Below are 16,299 nucleotides of genomic sequence, written 5' to 3'. Positions count from 1 at the left end.
TGAGCTTTATGCACAACCAATTAAATAAAGATTTCTCAAACCACATAATGCTAAAGCTAAAAAGAAACAAGAATTTGCCCCATCCATTTGATTAAAATGAAGGAACTTAGTCCTACAACTTCTTGGGGGGCATTTAAACAGTGAGTTCCAAAATTTGGTAACCCAAGCCCAAAACATCTGGAAGACAAAATTGGAAAATGATGCTATGAAGCATACACTATGCATGATTTGACTGAGATGGACAGTCTAGAAGTTGTTATTGTTAACAGTGGGTGAAGGCGTGATGTTTATTAATAGAAGCCAATTGCACTACTTCTGACCAATTTGGTTTTGTAGGATTTGGAAAGCGAAATGTGCTATTTATTTATATCACATATATAATATATGTGGCATTTATTAATAGAAGCCAACTGCACTACATCTCAGCAATTTGGTTTTGTAGGCTTTGGAAAGTGAATTGTGATGTTACTGTAAAGAACTAGTTAGCCAGCCTTTGCAGATATCCCACCGTTATTTTGGATATCCCACCGGTCACCAAAATGTAAAGGACTGGGCATGATAAAGGACCTTAACTGCTATCCTACCCTGTTGTAGGATTACTAGCGATGTTTATCTTCATTGCCACCAATTTAAGAATACTTCAGTAGGCTACCTCCTAATGCAGGGGTCCTCAAACTAAGGCCCGAGGGCCGGATGCAGCCCTCCAAGCCCTTGCTCAGGGTCAACCTAAGTCTGAAACGACTTGAAAGTACACAACAATCCTATCTCATCAGCTAAAAGCAGGCCCAGACTTCCCATTGAAACACTAATAAGGTTATATTTGTTAAAATTGTTCATTTTAATTATTGTATTGTTTTTAAGTGTTTTTTGCACTACAAATAAGGTATGTGCAGTGTGCATAGGAATACAGTCATGTTTTTTTTCCAATTATAATCCAACCCTCCATCAGTTTGAGGGACTGTGACCTGGCCCTCTGTTTAAAAAGTTTGAGAACCCTTATCCTAATATGTTGCTTGTATGTGAGGCACACGGAGAAGTTTATTTGGTTCAAACAAAGATGTTTATTTACACAGGCACAAAATTTTGATGGTGACTGAAATAGTTCAATTCTTGAATTGCTGCTTCACACTACAACTTTGAAACTAGAGACTTTTAGCTTTGCTGCTTAAAAAGTCCCTAAAACTACACAGCCCACTCACAATGGTGTCTGTTTAACCAATAACCCCCCCCCCCCCCCACACACACACTTCAAGGTAACTATTTTAAAACTCTTCCACAAGTTCCACTTCACTACTAAAACTAAACCTCCCTCCTCCTTTCCAGCCCTTACTGAGACTGCAAAGCTTTAGGCTCCAGGCACTCCTTGCCTGTTACTCTAACCAGGCACTAGTTGCCTCTTCAGCCCTTAGGCCTTAAACTCAGGCTGGCTATTCCAACAGTCCCAGAACTGCATCTTCCCAGCCCTTACTGAGACTGCAAGGCTTTAGGCTCCAGGCACTCCTTGCCTGTTACCCTACCAGGCACTAACTGCCTCTTCAGCCCTTAAACTTAGGCTGGCTATTCCAACACAGTCCCAGAACTACGTCTTTCCAGCCCTTACTGAGACTGCAAGGCTTTAGACTCCAGGCAATCCTTGCCTGTTAACCTACCAGGCACTGACTCTTCAGCCCTGCTTAGGCCTTAAACTCAGGCTGGCTATTCCAACACAGTCCCAGAACTACATCTTTCCAGCCCTTATTGAGACTGCAAGGCTTTAGGCTCCAGGCACTCCTTGCCTGTTACCCTAATGAGGCACTAGTTGCCTCTTCAGCCCTTAGGCCTTAAACTCAGGCTGGCTATTCCAACACAGTCCCAGAACTGCATCTTTCCAGCCCTTACTGAGACTGCAAGGCTTTAGGCTCCAGGCCCTCCTTGCCTGTTACCCTACCAAGCACTAGTTGCCTCTTCAGCCCCTAAACTCAGGCTGGCTATTCCAACACAGTCCCAGAACTGCATCTTTCCAGCCCTTAGTGAGACTGCAAGGCTTTAGGCTCCAGGCCCATTACACTACCAGGCACTAGTTGCCTCTTCAGCCCTTAGGCCTTAAACTCAGGCTGGCTATTCCAACACAGTCCCAGAACTACATCTTTCCAGCCTTTAATGAGACTGCAAAACTTTAGGCTCCAAGCATTCCTCGCCTGTTACCCTCCCAGGCACTAACTGACTGTTCAGCCCTATAACTCAGGCTGGCTATTCCAGCACAGTCCCAAAACTACATCCTTCTCGCTCAGTTCCCTAAACCAGACTGACTTAAAATGGCTCTTTTCCTCCTTGCCTCAGCTTAGCTCCGCCCACTTTCGTCACTGAGCAGCCTCCCTCCAGGGCTGTTGACCAATCAGGCAGTGCCACATTCTCCAAAGCCTGCCTGCTGGCTCCGCCCCCTCAGCTCTGTGCTTGCTTTGCTCCCTCAGCTCAGAGCTAAGAAAATGGCTGCCTGGATTTTGGCCTTTATAAAAAGCCCCAGCCTTTTACAGCCCTGCACAGTAGGCCAGTACGTCACAATTACCTTCAAACACGGCTCAAATTAATATATTATCCTCAAGAAAACTTTGGTGATGACATTCCTAGATTCTGAATTAGATATTTCACCATATGCCCCATTTACTCTTGGCTGGTATATTGAAGAAAACAAACCAGGCATCGTGGAGCACATTGTTTAAATGATAACAGAGCACAAGATTAGTTTTAATGCTCTCCCGCCTGGAAGACCAGTACAACTGCCAACAATGATGGATCAGGACCACAATTCACACTGAGAGACCGCACGACCCACTCTACATCCTGCTGCAGTTTCCAGCAGGATGGACCATGGATGATGGGACTTGAAGTACCTCCACTCACTTCCCAAGACTGTTCCAACCCTCATCTAATGACCGATCAAGACCAAAGTTGGCACACAGAGTCCCCATGACCCACTCTACATCCTGCTGCTGCTTGGAAGAGGATGGGCCATGGATGATGGGACTTCCAGTACCTTCACTCACATTCTGAGACCTCTGCGAACCTCATCGAATGACTGATCAAGACCAAACTTGGCACATAGACCACTCATGATCCACTTTACGTCCTGGTGTGGTTTGGAAAAAATTGGAGATGAATGATGGGACTTGCACTAACTTCACTCACTTCCTGAGACCACTGAGACCCTCGCCAATGACTGATCAAGACCAAACTTGGCACGCAGAGCCCCAATGACCCATTCTACATCCTGGTGCACTTTTGAGGAGCTCAGACCATGGATGATGGGACTTCAAGTACCTCCACTCCCTTCTCAAGACTGCTGCAACCCTCATCTAATGACCGATCAAGACCAAACTTGGCACACAGAGCCCCCATGACCCACCCTACATCCTGCTGCTGCTTGGAAGAGGATGGGCCATGGATGATGGGACTTCCAGTACCTTCACTCACATTCTGAGACCTCTACGAACCTCATCGAATGAGTGATCAAGACCAAACTTGGCACATAGACCACTCATGACCCACTTTACGTCCTGGTGTGGTTTGGAAAAATTTGGAGATGGATGATGGGACTTGCAGTAAATTCACTCACTTCCTGAGACCACTGAGACCCTTGCCAATGACTGATCAAGACCAAACTTGGCAAGCAGAGCCCCAATGACCCATTCTACATCCTGGTGCACTTTTGAGGAGGACAGACCATGGATGATGGGACTTCAAGTACCTCCACTCCCTTCTCAAGACTGCTGCAACCCTCATCTAATGACCGATCAAGACCAAACTTGGCACACAGAGCCCCCATGACCCACCCTACATCCTGCTGCTGCTTAGAAGAGGATGGGCCATGGATGATAGGACTTCCAGTACCTTCACTCACATTCTGAGACCTCTACGAACCTTATCGAATGACTGATCAAGACCAAACTTGGCACATAGACCACTCATGACCCACTTTACGTCCTGGTGTGGTTTGGAAAAAATTGGAGATGAATGATGGGACTTGCACTAACTTCACTCACTTCCTGAGACCACTGAGACCCTCGCCAATGACTGATCAAGACCAATCTTGGCACACAGAGCCCCAATGACCCATTCTACATCCTGGTGCACTTTTGAGGAGGACAGACCATGGATGATGGCACTTCAAGTACCTCCACTCCCTTCTCAAGACTGCTGCAACCCTCATCTAATGACCAATCAAGACCAAACTTGGCACACAGAGCCCCCATGACCCACCCTACATCCTGGATGATAAATGATGGGACTTGCAGTACTTTCACCCACTTCCTGAAACCACAGTGACACTCATCCAAATACCAATAAAGACCGAACTTGGCACAGAGAGCCCCCGTGGCCAACTCAACATTCTGGTGAGGTTTGGGGGAGTACAGACTATGGATGATGGGACTTCCAAGTACCTCCACTCACTTCCCAAGACTTCTGTGACATTCATCTAATGACCAATCAAGACCAAACTTGGCACACAGAGCCCTCATGACCCACTCTCCATCCTGGAGCAGTTTGGAGGAGGATGGACCACAGATGATGGGACTCACTAACTTCCTGAGACCACTTCGAGCCATATAAATAACTGATAAAGGCCAACTTTGATACACAATTCCTTTCTCAAATAACCCGGGCGGCGCTGGGTCCCCAAGCTAGTATGTAATAAAAAGCAATGTATTATCAAATGTCAGCAAGCGAGGACAGCAGTATATCCATCAAAATTGTGTTGCAGCACAACCCAATTTCTATAAATTCCCACTGTGCTTGCTTTATTGGTTTGTGCTACTGATTTGGTGTTGCTTCTCTAGATTCTCCCTGAAATGAAGAACCTAAATTAAAAGCCATGAACTCCTTCACATAAACACCACGTTCAAATTGATGTGGAGGGGGTAGAGTCCATCATATTGCAATATGTTATAGCAACACCAGCAGAAGAATACTTATCAGTATAGTATATAATATAATACATAAAACTTGGTTGTTATCCCACCCTATCTCTCCAATACATGGAGAGAGAGTTGCTAGGTGTACAAGCTGGGTTTAGAAAAGGCAGAGGAACGAGAGACCAAATTGCCAATATCTGCTGGATAATGGAAAAAGGCCGGGAATTTCCGAAAAACATCTATTTCTGTATTGTTGAAGGCTTTCATGGCCGGAATTCACTGGGTTGTAGGTTTTTTTCGGGCTGTATGGCCCGAAAAAAGGCATTTTCTCCTGACATTTCGCCTGCATCAATGGCAAGCATCCTCAGAGGTAGTGAAGTCTATTGGAACTAGGAAAGTGGCTTTATATATCTGTGGAATGACAAAGAACTCTTGTCTGTTGGAGCTAGGTGTGAATGTTTCAACTGACCACCTTGATTAGCATTTGATGGCCTGGCAGTGCCTGGGGCAATCTTTTGTTGAGAGGTGATTAGATGTCCTTGTTTTTTTCCTCTCTGTTGTTGTGCTGTTGTAATTTTAGAGTTTTTTTTTTCATTTTCATGGTTTCATGATTTTGTTCATTTTCATTGTTTCCTTCTTTCTGCTGAAATTGTCCACATGCTTGTGGATTTCAGTGGCTTCTCTGTGTAGTCTGACAGGGTGGTTGTTGGTGTGGTCCAGCATTTCTGTGTTCTCAAATAATATGCTGTGTCCAGGCTGGTTCATCAGGTGCTCTGCTATGGCTGACTTCTCTGGTTGAAGTAGTCTGCAGTGCCTTTCGTGTTCCTTGATTCGTGTTTGGGCGCTGCGTTTGGTGGTCCCTATGTAGACTTGTCCACAGCTGCATGGTATACGGTAGACTCCTGCAGAGGTGAGAGGATCCCTCTTGTCCTTTGCTGAACGTAGCATTTGTTGGATTTTCTTGGTGGGTTTGTAGATTGTTTGTATGTTGTGTTTCCTCATCAGCTTTCCTATGTGGTCAGTGGTTCCCTTGATGTATGGCAAGAACACTTTTCCTCTGGGTGGATCTTTGTCTTGACTCTCGTGGCTTGTTCTTGGTCTTGCAGCTCTTCTGATGTCTGAGGTGGAGTATCCATTGGCCTGGAGAGCCCAGTTGAGGTGGTTCAGTTCATCTTGGAGAAGGTGGGGTTCGCAGATTCTTTTTGCACGGTCTGCCAAGGCTTTAATGGTGCTTCTTTTTTGACTTGGGTGATGGTTGGAGTTTTTATTTATTTATTTATTTACCTTACTTATATACCGCTGTTCTCAGCCTGAAGGCGACTCACAGCAGTTCACAACAAATATGAACAGCAAAAATTCAGTGCTACAGTATAGAAACAGTTAACAACCTAACACATTACACAATTAATAAACAGTTACTACAATACCCCTTCACTGTCGTCTCGTCATCAAAAACATGTTCCAGATTCGTCATCCATTGTTCCATTCCAGTGTTCATTAACCAATCATTGCACTAATTATTCGAACGCCTGCTCAAACAGCCAGGTCTTCACTTTTTTGCGGAATACCATTAGAGATGGTGCTAGTCTAATGTCCGTAGGAAGGGCGTTCCACAGCCGAGGAGCCACCACCGAGAAGGCCCTATCTCTCGTCCCCGCCAGCCGAGCTTGAGAAGCAGGCGGGATCGAGAGCAGGGTCTCCCTGGAAGATCTCAAAGTCCTGGTGGGTTCATAGGCAGAGATGCGGTCGGATAGGTAGCTTGGGCCGGAACCGTTTAGGGCTTTAAAGGCCAATGCCAGCACTTTGAATTCAGCCTGGTAGCAGATCGGTAGCCAGTGGAGTTGGCGCAACAGGGGGGTTGTATGCTCCCTGCGCTCCGCTCCTGTTAAAATCATGGCTGCTGAGCGTTGGACTAGTTGGAGCTTCCGAGCTGTCTTCAAAGGCAACCCCACGTAGAGAGCGTTGCAGTAGTCTAAACGGGATGTAACCAGAGCGTGGACTACCGTGGCCAAGTCAGACTTCCCAAGGTAGTAGTAGATATCTATCCGTGTGTGGGGGTTTTCTGTAAACGGTGTGCCCCAATTGTTGATCCGGTTTGCAGATGACTAGGACATCTAGAAAAGGCAGTCTTCCTTCATTTTCTTTTTCCATGGTGAATTGGATGTTTGGGTGGATGCTGTTAAGATGGTCCAGGAACCTGTTTAGTTCTTCTCCAGGGCTCCAAATGGTGAAAGTCTCATCTACATATATGAACCATATAGTGGGCTTTTTTGTTGCTGTTTCCAGGGCTTGTTTTCCAAAGTGTTCCATGTAGAAATTCTGTTTTATTGACTATTCTAAAGCCTTTGGCTGTGTGGCTCCTAATGAATTGTGGCATGGTGGTATGGGCATACCAAATCACCTTGTCTCTCTCCTGAGGAATTTGTATAAGCACCAAGTAGCAACAGTAAGAACTGATCATGGAACAGCAGACTGGTTCAAGATTGGGAAAGGAGTATGGCAGGGTTTTATACTCTCACCCAACCTATTCTGCTTATATGCAGAACACATCATGCAATGTGCTGGGCTTGACGAATCCAAGGATGGAGTTAAAATTGCTGGAAGAAACATTAACAACCTTAGATATGCAGATGATACCACTTTGATGGCCAAAAGCGAGGAGGAGCTGAGGAGCCTTCTAGCCAAGGTGAAAGAAGAAAGTGCAAAAGCTGGGTTGCAGTTAAACATAAAAAAACCAAGATTATGGCAACAAGACTGATTGATAACTGGCAAATAGAGGGAGAAAACGTGGAGGCAGTGACAGGGTTTTTATTTCTAGGTTCAAAGATTACTGCAGATGCAGACTGCAGCCAGGAAATCAGAAGACATTTACTTCTTGGGAGGACAGTAATGGCCAATCTTGATAAAATAGTGAAGAGTAGAGACATCACACTGGTAACGAAGATCCACATAGTTAATGCAATGGTATTTTCCATAGTAACCTATGGATGCGAGAGCGGGACCATAAGGAAGGTTGAGCAAAGGAAGAGAGATGCTTTTGAACTGTGGTGCTGGAGGAAAATTCTGAGAATGCCTTGGACTGCAAGAAGATCCAACCAGTCCATCCTCCAGTAAATAAACCCCGACTTCTCACTGGAGTGAAGGATATTCAATGCAAAGATGAAGTACTTTGGCCACATAATGAGAAGACAGGAAAGTTTGGAGAAGACAATGATGCTGGGGAAAATGGAAGGAAAAAGAAAGGGGCCAACCAAGGGCAAGATGGATGGATGGTATCCTTGAAGTGACTGGCTTGACTCTGAAGGAGCTGGGTGTGGTGACGGTCAATAGGGAGCTTTGGCGTGGTCTGGTCCATGAGGTCACAAAGAGTCGGAAGCCACTGAACGAATAAACAACAACAATCTTCCAATGGGGACTCAAGGCAGTTCACAACATGCAGCGGCAAATATTCAACGCCGTAAAGTGCAGCAAATAACCAAATAAACAATCCATAAATCAAATAATAACATTAGACATCAACATCAGCATCAATGGCAAATATTATGTGGCACAACATCTTAGTAATATACATTATTTCCAGAATGATAGCCATATTCTTTAGTCTGTTGCAACAAAAACACTTAAGGTTCTTATGGCACTTTTTTTGTCAACCTTTAGGATAACAAAAGACTTATTTTTTTAAAAAAATACAGTCATCCCTTCATATTTGCTAGTGTTACGAGCACAAGGCCCTGCATGAAAATGAAAAACCACAAATAAAGAAAATGCTGGGTTGTTGTGAATTTTCTGGATTGTATGGCCATGTTCCACACAGCCCGGGAAACTCACAGCAATCTAGTGATTCCAGCCACAAAAGCCTTTCACAACAGAAAGAAAATGCCATCGTGAAATTGCGACAGAGAATTGGAAAGTTACGGGATACATGAAAACTTGAGTTTTAAAGTAGATGGATGCACTTTAGGTCCAGACCATTAGACCACCAAAGTCAATACTATCTGCTCTGATTTCAACCTGCTCTCTAGGATCTCAAGTGAAGGTGTTCCCCTGATGTGATCACATATATTAGAGGTTCTTTGTTTACATGGTTACTCTCACACCATAGAATCTACAATCATCCCTAGTATCTCTCATTACTATCCTTTCACAGCATGAAAATAAGGGGAGAATAGTAATGACTCTATGGCTGAATTCTACAGTTCCCTCCCACTAGTCCTTGGACTACCTTCCAACTCCATTTGTCTGTAGAACTGTTGTGATAAAAATATCCTTTGTACACAGTTGAAAAAATGGAACACTATAATGCTCTTCCTCCTACTTCTCAAACTATCAATTTCCAGACAAGCTTGAAAAACACTCTTTCTGGAATCCCAGCAGGTGGATTTAAAGTTGTAGTGTAAGTTATATTTTGTCCTTGTATGAATTTATCTGGGTTAAAGCATGTTTGAAAACTGATCTGCATTTGGATATTATAGTAACTTGATACAGCAAATTTTAACTTGTCTCTTTTTATAATTTTGTCATTTATCCCCCACTTTTTTATCAGCCCGAAGAAGGCTATTAAATGCCAAAACATGTTGGGCCAATTGGCAAAAATATAACCATGTTTTTCCAATGCTCTTGACACTTGTCTCTCATCTCTCATTGCTTTCAAACTTTTGGATAGGGCAGTTTCCATATACTTATAATGCCAAGTCAAATGGCAAATATTATGTGGCACATTTTGCTGTGGATCTTCTAACAGTGATTTATGTTCTTGCTGAATTATAATGCAGCACTTACCTGAAAGGAAGCTTCTCATCATTTGGCTTGATGCAACGCACATAATGTGGAGTTGTGGCATTCAGGGTCTCCATTAGCAAATGTAAGGAGTTACGGAACTAGAAAGAGAAACAAAAAATATGCATTCCTGAACTAAGGTGCCAAATAAATGGTATCTGTAACAAAATTGTGAACTAGGGTCATTCATTTTGTAATCAGAATTTCATTAATAAGGTCTGCTTTTGTTGTGTAGCCATGTCAACTCCTTATTATCACTGAATGTTTAGTGAGACTTAAAAACAAGGATATTGCAATGTAAGTTTGGAGATTTCATGGAAAAAGAGTTTTCTCTACCTGATGCCCGACTGTTTTCTTGTGCTCTTTATTGGCAGCTTTCACAGTTGGACGAGCAGAACGGATATTGATTTTCGAGGAAGCTCCCTTTCCAGCCGGAGTAGCAGGCACAGGATCTTTTTCATCATGAAACAAATCAGCGACCATTGGGTACTAGAAGAAAGAGAGAAAGGCAACGAGGTCATTATGTTTCTCTCTACAAGCAATCAAACAATAGCAGAACTTCTCTTTCTTATTTGCAAATTGGAGACTCACTGTACTTGCACTGAAGGTCCCATAAAGAAGTCTGTGCCAAAGTGTAAGATACCTTGCAGTCTACTGAAGCCAAAGTAGTAGTGATGCTATGCACATCCCTTACAATTGTTCTTTATTATCAATTGTTCTTTGGGCAAGAGCCAGAGTGAAGTAGTCCTTTGAGTGTTGGACTATGACTCCGGAGACCAGAATTCAAATCACTGCTCAGCCATGAAAATCCATTGAGTGAACTTGGACAACTCAGCATCAGAGGAAGCCAAAGGCAAACCTATTCTGAACAAATGTTGCCAAGAAACCTCTATAATGGGTTACACTATAAGTCATAAATGACTGGAAGGCACATACCAGCAGCATACCTGGTCAACAAAGGTCAACAAAGCTCCTCACAAGGAAGCTCCTTTTTCCAAAGCCTTGTTATCCCTGTTTGGTTTTTCCTATCCTCATTTAGACAACGTGGCCAATATTGGCACTGGGACAACATGGACTGGCCACGTTGTCTGAATGCCCGATCACCATCTTTCAAAGCAGTTACTTTATTCTTAGCTCAAGAACAGAAAGTGGAATGTCAGTGGAGAGCAAAAGAGATTTAAAGATGGACTTAGAGCTAACCTAAAAAAAGGTGGAACAAACACGGAGAACTGAGAGGCCTTGGCCCTCAAGTAGTGGAACTGGAGGTCATCTGTTACCAGCAGTGCTATGGCTTCTGAAGAGACACAAATAGAGGGTGAAAGGGAGAAAAGCAGCAAGAGAAAGGAGGCGCCTCAAGCAAATGCTTGTCTTGATCGAGTTCCACCTGGAAATCTATGTCCTCATTGTGAGACATAAGACCTACGGTGGTGCAATGGGTTAAACCCTTGTGCCAGTTCCCATCTGTCAGTCCCAGCTTCCCATGTGGGAACATAAGAAAAGTTTCCCACAGGATGATAACACATCCAGGCATCCCCTGGGCAACATGCTTGCAGATGGCCAATTCTCTCACACAAGAAGCAACTTGCAGTATATTCTCAATTTGCTTCTGACATGAGGGGAAAAAAATGAAAGACCATGCTGATCCAGAATAAATCTCCATAGTCAACTTGCAGACCTACTGCTAAACTCTACCGTTTAAAGACAACCATACACAGCTACAAAGGTTCACCTATAGATAGACAGATTGGGACTGGGAGCTTGGTGAAAGTGGGTTGGATAAACATAGACTTTCAATATTCGTGTCTGCAATAAACAAAGTGATAAAGCTTGAGCTGGGAAAGAATGGGACATATTTTAAAAGAAACTTTCACGTGATTTCTATAATGTTCAAAATTAGTTTTGGATAAAAGGTCTGCTGAAATGTGGAATAATAGAATCACAGAGTTGAAAGAGACCATAATCCAGCCCAACTCGATTTTGCCATTCAGGAATCAAAGCACTCCCAAAAGACGGCCACCCAGCTTTGATATAAACACCTCCAGAGAAGGCAACTCCACCATGCTCCAAGCACCACAAAACAGATATATGCATGACTCAGAGAAACTTACATGTGAATGTACCACATGCTAGCCAGCATGTGGGATTAGAAGAGTCTAAAAGTGATATTTTCAAGATCTACTTATTAATATGGATGATAAAAACACTCTCTCTGTTTTGACTCTTTTAAGAATATGCATGATAAAAGAGTTCTGAAAAAGCCTCTGAAGGGTTCTGGACATTTCAAGGGAAAACATTAACTTAGTAAGGCTGGGCTGTGAAGAACAGTTCTTTGCTATCACAGCTTGCCTCCTGCATATTCTGTACTTCACAGCACTTCTGTCATGAAAGAAACTGTGATTAGTCCCATTTTAAAACCTTTCTCTAAGATGCACACTAGAGCTCTGCGGAAATAAAGCAGCATCACCCCAGTCCTGCCTTTATGAAGAGGAGATTTGTGATTTCTCATCAGTTGCTCCAGCAGATTAATGGGTCTTGCTCTGTTTGCATATCTGCCTATATCCCACAGAGGAAAGAATCTGTTTGCATTGTATTATCATCCAGCCAGACACACAACGGTGTGTTTGCATTATGCTTGCTCACTGTTATTTTAATCATAACAACCTACAGAACTCTTTTGTCTGTCTATCTCTTGTCTCCAGCAAGAGACTCTAACTTGCAAACCTTCAGTTAGCCCTGATTCAGATGAGCAGAGCTTACAAATATTGTCTCGCAAGTAACAAAACTACTTTGGAGGGTAACTTTTTGAAGCAATGAGGGCATAATGATGGAACATAACACTGAGTCAATGTGATCACGAAGCACAAAAAGTAATGTTGACTCACTGTTTCTAAAACATGACTGCTATCTAGGGGAATGAGAGAATTTTCGATATTTTCCTGTGGGAAGTGCACGAGGAGTCCTTAGCGCTCCACGGAGCACAGATTGGGAACCACTGGCCCAACCTTCAGGCTCAACTCACGCATCTTGTCCTTTTTACTCTTAGGATCCCTCCCTGGATCTGGTAGTTGGGGATCAAGGTGTTTGCTATTCTAAACAAGTGGTTCACTGCGAAAAAGTGGGTTCAGTGTGGAAAAGTGTGGCTAGTTCTCCTTTTCAATTCCTAAATTAACCAAGTCATGTATAGTTGTTGAAAATAAAACCAGTAAAGATTATATAGTCAGCCCTCCATATTCACTAGGATATGAATGCAGAATCATAGAATCCTTGAGTTGGAAGGGACCTCGTGGGCCATCCAGTCCAACCCCACACCAAGTAGGAAAATTGCATTCAGAAACATCACAAAACTGCAAAAAACACAAATGAAAATATCTATTTCTTTACTAGAGAGAACATATTTCTGGGGGCCCTTCTATACTACCATATAAAAACCAGATTATCTGTTATCTGGATTATATGGCAGTGTAGACTCATATAATCCAGTTTAAAATAGATAATGTGGATGATTGACTTTGGTAAACTTGAATTAACTGATTTGATAATGTGGATTATATGGCAGTGTAGAAGGGGCCTGGGGATTTCTACATCCTCCAGTACAACTCTATGGTCAACCCCTGGCACAATTAGACTAAAGAATTGAACTGGAGGACCTAGAGAGTCCATATCAATGAAATTCACAAATAATCAAATCTATAAAAGTTATAAGAGGCTGTATAACAATTAAGTTAAATACGAAGTTCCTGGATTCAGTTCATATTCTCAGTACCCCAAACCCTATTCATGTCTTATCCATTTCGTCCTTCCAACTAGCCCTCACACATTATTTCTGACTCCAAATGCCGTATCAGGTTGTCTCTATCTAACTCTTCCATAAAACATGCTTCTGGGTTACATGTTTTCCCCCACAAGTCCCCTTTCACAGCACTCAATGTGTGATTGACTCTAACTAGTCCTGTCCAGCTTCTCAGGGATAAAAGCCTTCTAGCACATCCAACAGTTGTTGGGGGACTAGTAGTTGGGGGTGCTATTCAACTCATTTCGTGCTCATGGGTTTACCATAGTCATCTGTTTGACCACTGTGGGATTGTTGGATGTGAGCCACTAAAGCTCGTCTTATGCACTTAATGATTTGTGCAGCAAGTTGGAGACTTTGACATTTAATTTCCCTCTTGGAGTGACATATATTGGGCAGCAGCCATAAAACTCTGGAAGCGACAAAAGGTTTCCCCAGAATGCCAGAATAGTCTGAGGTATGTAAAAAGCAAAGTATTTCCCTGGGAGCTCTGTGAAATGTGCATCTCACAGATGAACATGACTATTTCAACAAGAAGAAACAATGTTCAACACGTTTCATGCTCCCTACCACATCTTTACAAGCATCACTTCAAGCCAAGAGCAGAAAAGTGTAATCCCACCTCAGAAAATCCTTCAGATATGTCGTTTAGCCCTAGTAAACAACAATTCACTTTCTCTTGAACTTGTACCCTGAAGCCAATTTTCTGGGGAACCATAAATGTCACCCCCCACAAACCCCCTGATATGTCTCGACATCTTTTCTGGTTTTGAAAAATCATCAATTACCATCATCATTATGATTAAATTAACATCTTTTCCCCAAAACTATACTCAAGGTGGTCATCAAATTAAAATGAGTGCAGTATAGTTTAAAAGACAGATACTTAAAAAATAGAATTGGCTTTAAAAGATAACTGAACTTCAACAGGACAATTCACATTGGTCTTTTCTTGTGTCCATCAGAGGTGGGGGCTCCTTATGCCCTATAAGTTATTTAAAGGTGAACTGCTGTTCCTTAAGACTTCTAGGAGATACAGTTTCCTGAAAATAGGGGCAGAAAAAAGGCAGTCGGAGGGATCTGGACAGGTCAAAGGCCAAAAAAAACCCACAGCCCAGTGAAGAGAAGTGGTGGCACATGGCTCCAGAACAGCATTACACCCATCCTGTATTAGGGCTATACTTTCAAATTCCCAATATTGACAGGAATCAGATGTAATGCATAAATGATGGCTTCACACTAAATGCTTCAGTAAAGGAAAAACTGACTTCTTTAGCTGCAGTCCAGGTGACCTTATTTCAACAGTTTCACCTTTACTTCCTCCCATTCTCTTGTCTGCAGACGTCAGAGAAAAACTAATTTGAGAACAACTTAGGATACATCTACACCACATGGCTAAATGCTATGGAATCCTTGTATTCTAGTTTTACAAAGTCTTTAACCTTTCCTGCTGAAGAGTGCTAGCACCTCACCAAGCTATAAATCCCAGGATTCCATAGAACTAAACAATGGCAGTTAAAATGGTGTCAAACTGCATTCATTCTCCAATGGAGATGAACCCCAAGAGTATGGCGAGGAGTCTGATGCTCCAGAAGTGGTTGCACTCCTGCTTATAGCATCTCCAGCCAAGATGGCCCATCATCACAGGTCTGCGGGAGCTGTAATCTATCAAAGTAAAGGGTCATGTGTTCCTTTCGTCTAGTTCAGGAGAAAGCCATTCACTATGGTCCACAATCCAGTCAACACAGAAATTCCTCCATATGATGGAAATATTTTGTTTAATTCACAAGAAATTGTTACAAAAATAGAACCTTGTTCTGAATACTACAAACACACCTTTGTGTACTTTGTTCAGCTTTGGGCTCTTTTTGTCAGCTTGCTGCTTTCTCTTCCTTCTCCTCCTCCCCCCAACAAGTGAACCTATACCCTAACAATGCAGTGAAATTAACCTGCTGCAGATAACGATGTTATCGCCCCTCTGCATTCTGATGTTTGCTTCTTTGGAGAAAACCCCTGTCTGCTCCCTTAATTCTGGATGATTTCCCAGGAGTTCTCCTAGGACTTGTGCCCTTGAGTTTTTCGCAGCATAAACAGCAATCAGAAGATAAACAAGGTAGAAAAAGGTGAACATTCAGCTCTAGGGAGTAAGCATTAACCTCAAATTGGACTACCCTTTAAAATGAAATTAGTTTTGTGCTATCTGGAGATCACCCTGGTGGTCAGTAGCAAGGTGGCCTGGAACTGCTGAGCTCGGCAGTTTCAGGTGTGCACAAGCCTGAGTGTAATTACAGCCTGATTGTAATTACAATGCAAGAAGTCTGAGCACTGCTCAGGACTCAATTTTAGAATGCAATGCTGTCATGAAGACTGCACTTTGTCCCTTATTAGAAACGCAGGACATTGACAAGACACAATGAAGGACTGTACCTTGGCTTTGGTGCTAGCACAGATCTGCCCTGTTGCATTCAGTGCGTTTTAGAAAGAAACTAATTACTAAATTCATACTCTGATCACCCAGGTGGATACTTCATCCATTGCTCTGATCACTCTGTACTTTTTACGGTTATCACAGACCAAAAATATAGCAGAGGTACTTGCTAGTAACAAACATCATAGTTGGTACTGGGAAACACAGGTCAATACTCTAAGGTTCCCCCAATTGGCCAATTCTGATACTGCAACTTGAACATCTGAGAGAAATACAAGATGTTACAAAGAAATATTTCTCAGCTGTAGCATGAAGCAACCGCCTACTTGGCCATTCTCCTTTCCCCTCTATTGTTAACAATAAGGACCTTATCACACGGGGATATACTCTGTTTATATCAGTATGCATCCCGTATA

The 16,299-nt window shown here is 42.9% G+C and overlaps 1 protein-coding gene across 5 annotated transcripts in view; it reads right to left on the bottom strand.

Moving 5' to 3' along the window:
• The window catches only part of MYO5B (myosin VB), a 372,261-nt gene that overhangs the window by 110,124 nt on the left and 245,838 nt on the right, over nucleotides 1-16,299 (bottom strand). For all 5 annotated transcript variants that reach the window (XM_067464658.1, XM_067464659.1, XM_067464656.1 and 2 more), the window contains 2 exons: nucleotides 10,002-10,154; nucleotides 9,669-9,766 (listed from right to left, as the gene is read on the bottom strand). In XM_067464658.1, the coding sequence (XP_067320759.1) occupies nucleotides 9,669-9,766; nucleotides 10,002-10,154 (251 nt within the window). The remainder of the gene's footprint in view (nucleotides 1-9,668; nucleotides 9,767-10,001; nucleotides 10,155-16,299) is intronic.

Source organism: Anolis sagrei, chromosome 2, assembly GCF_037176765.1.
Source record: "Anolis sagrei isolate rAnoSag1 chromosome 2, rAnoSag1.mat, whole genome shotgun sequence".
NCBI lineage: Eukaryota > Metazoa > Chordata > Lepidosauria > Squamata > Dactyloidae > Anolis > Anolis sagrei.
Note: the sequence above shows the minus strand (reverse complement) of the source record. Positions and strands in the feature narration are given on the sequence as shown.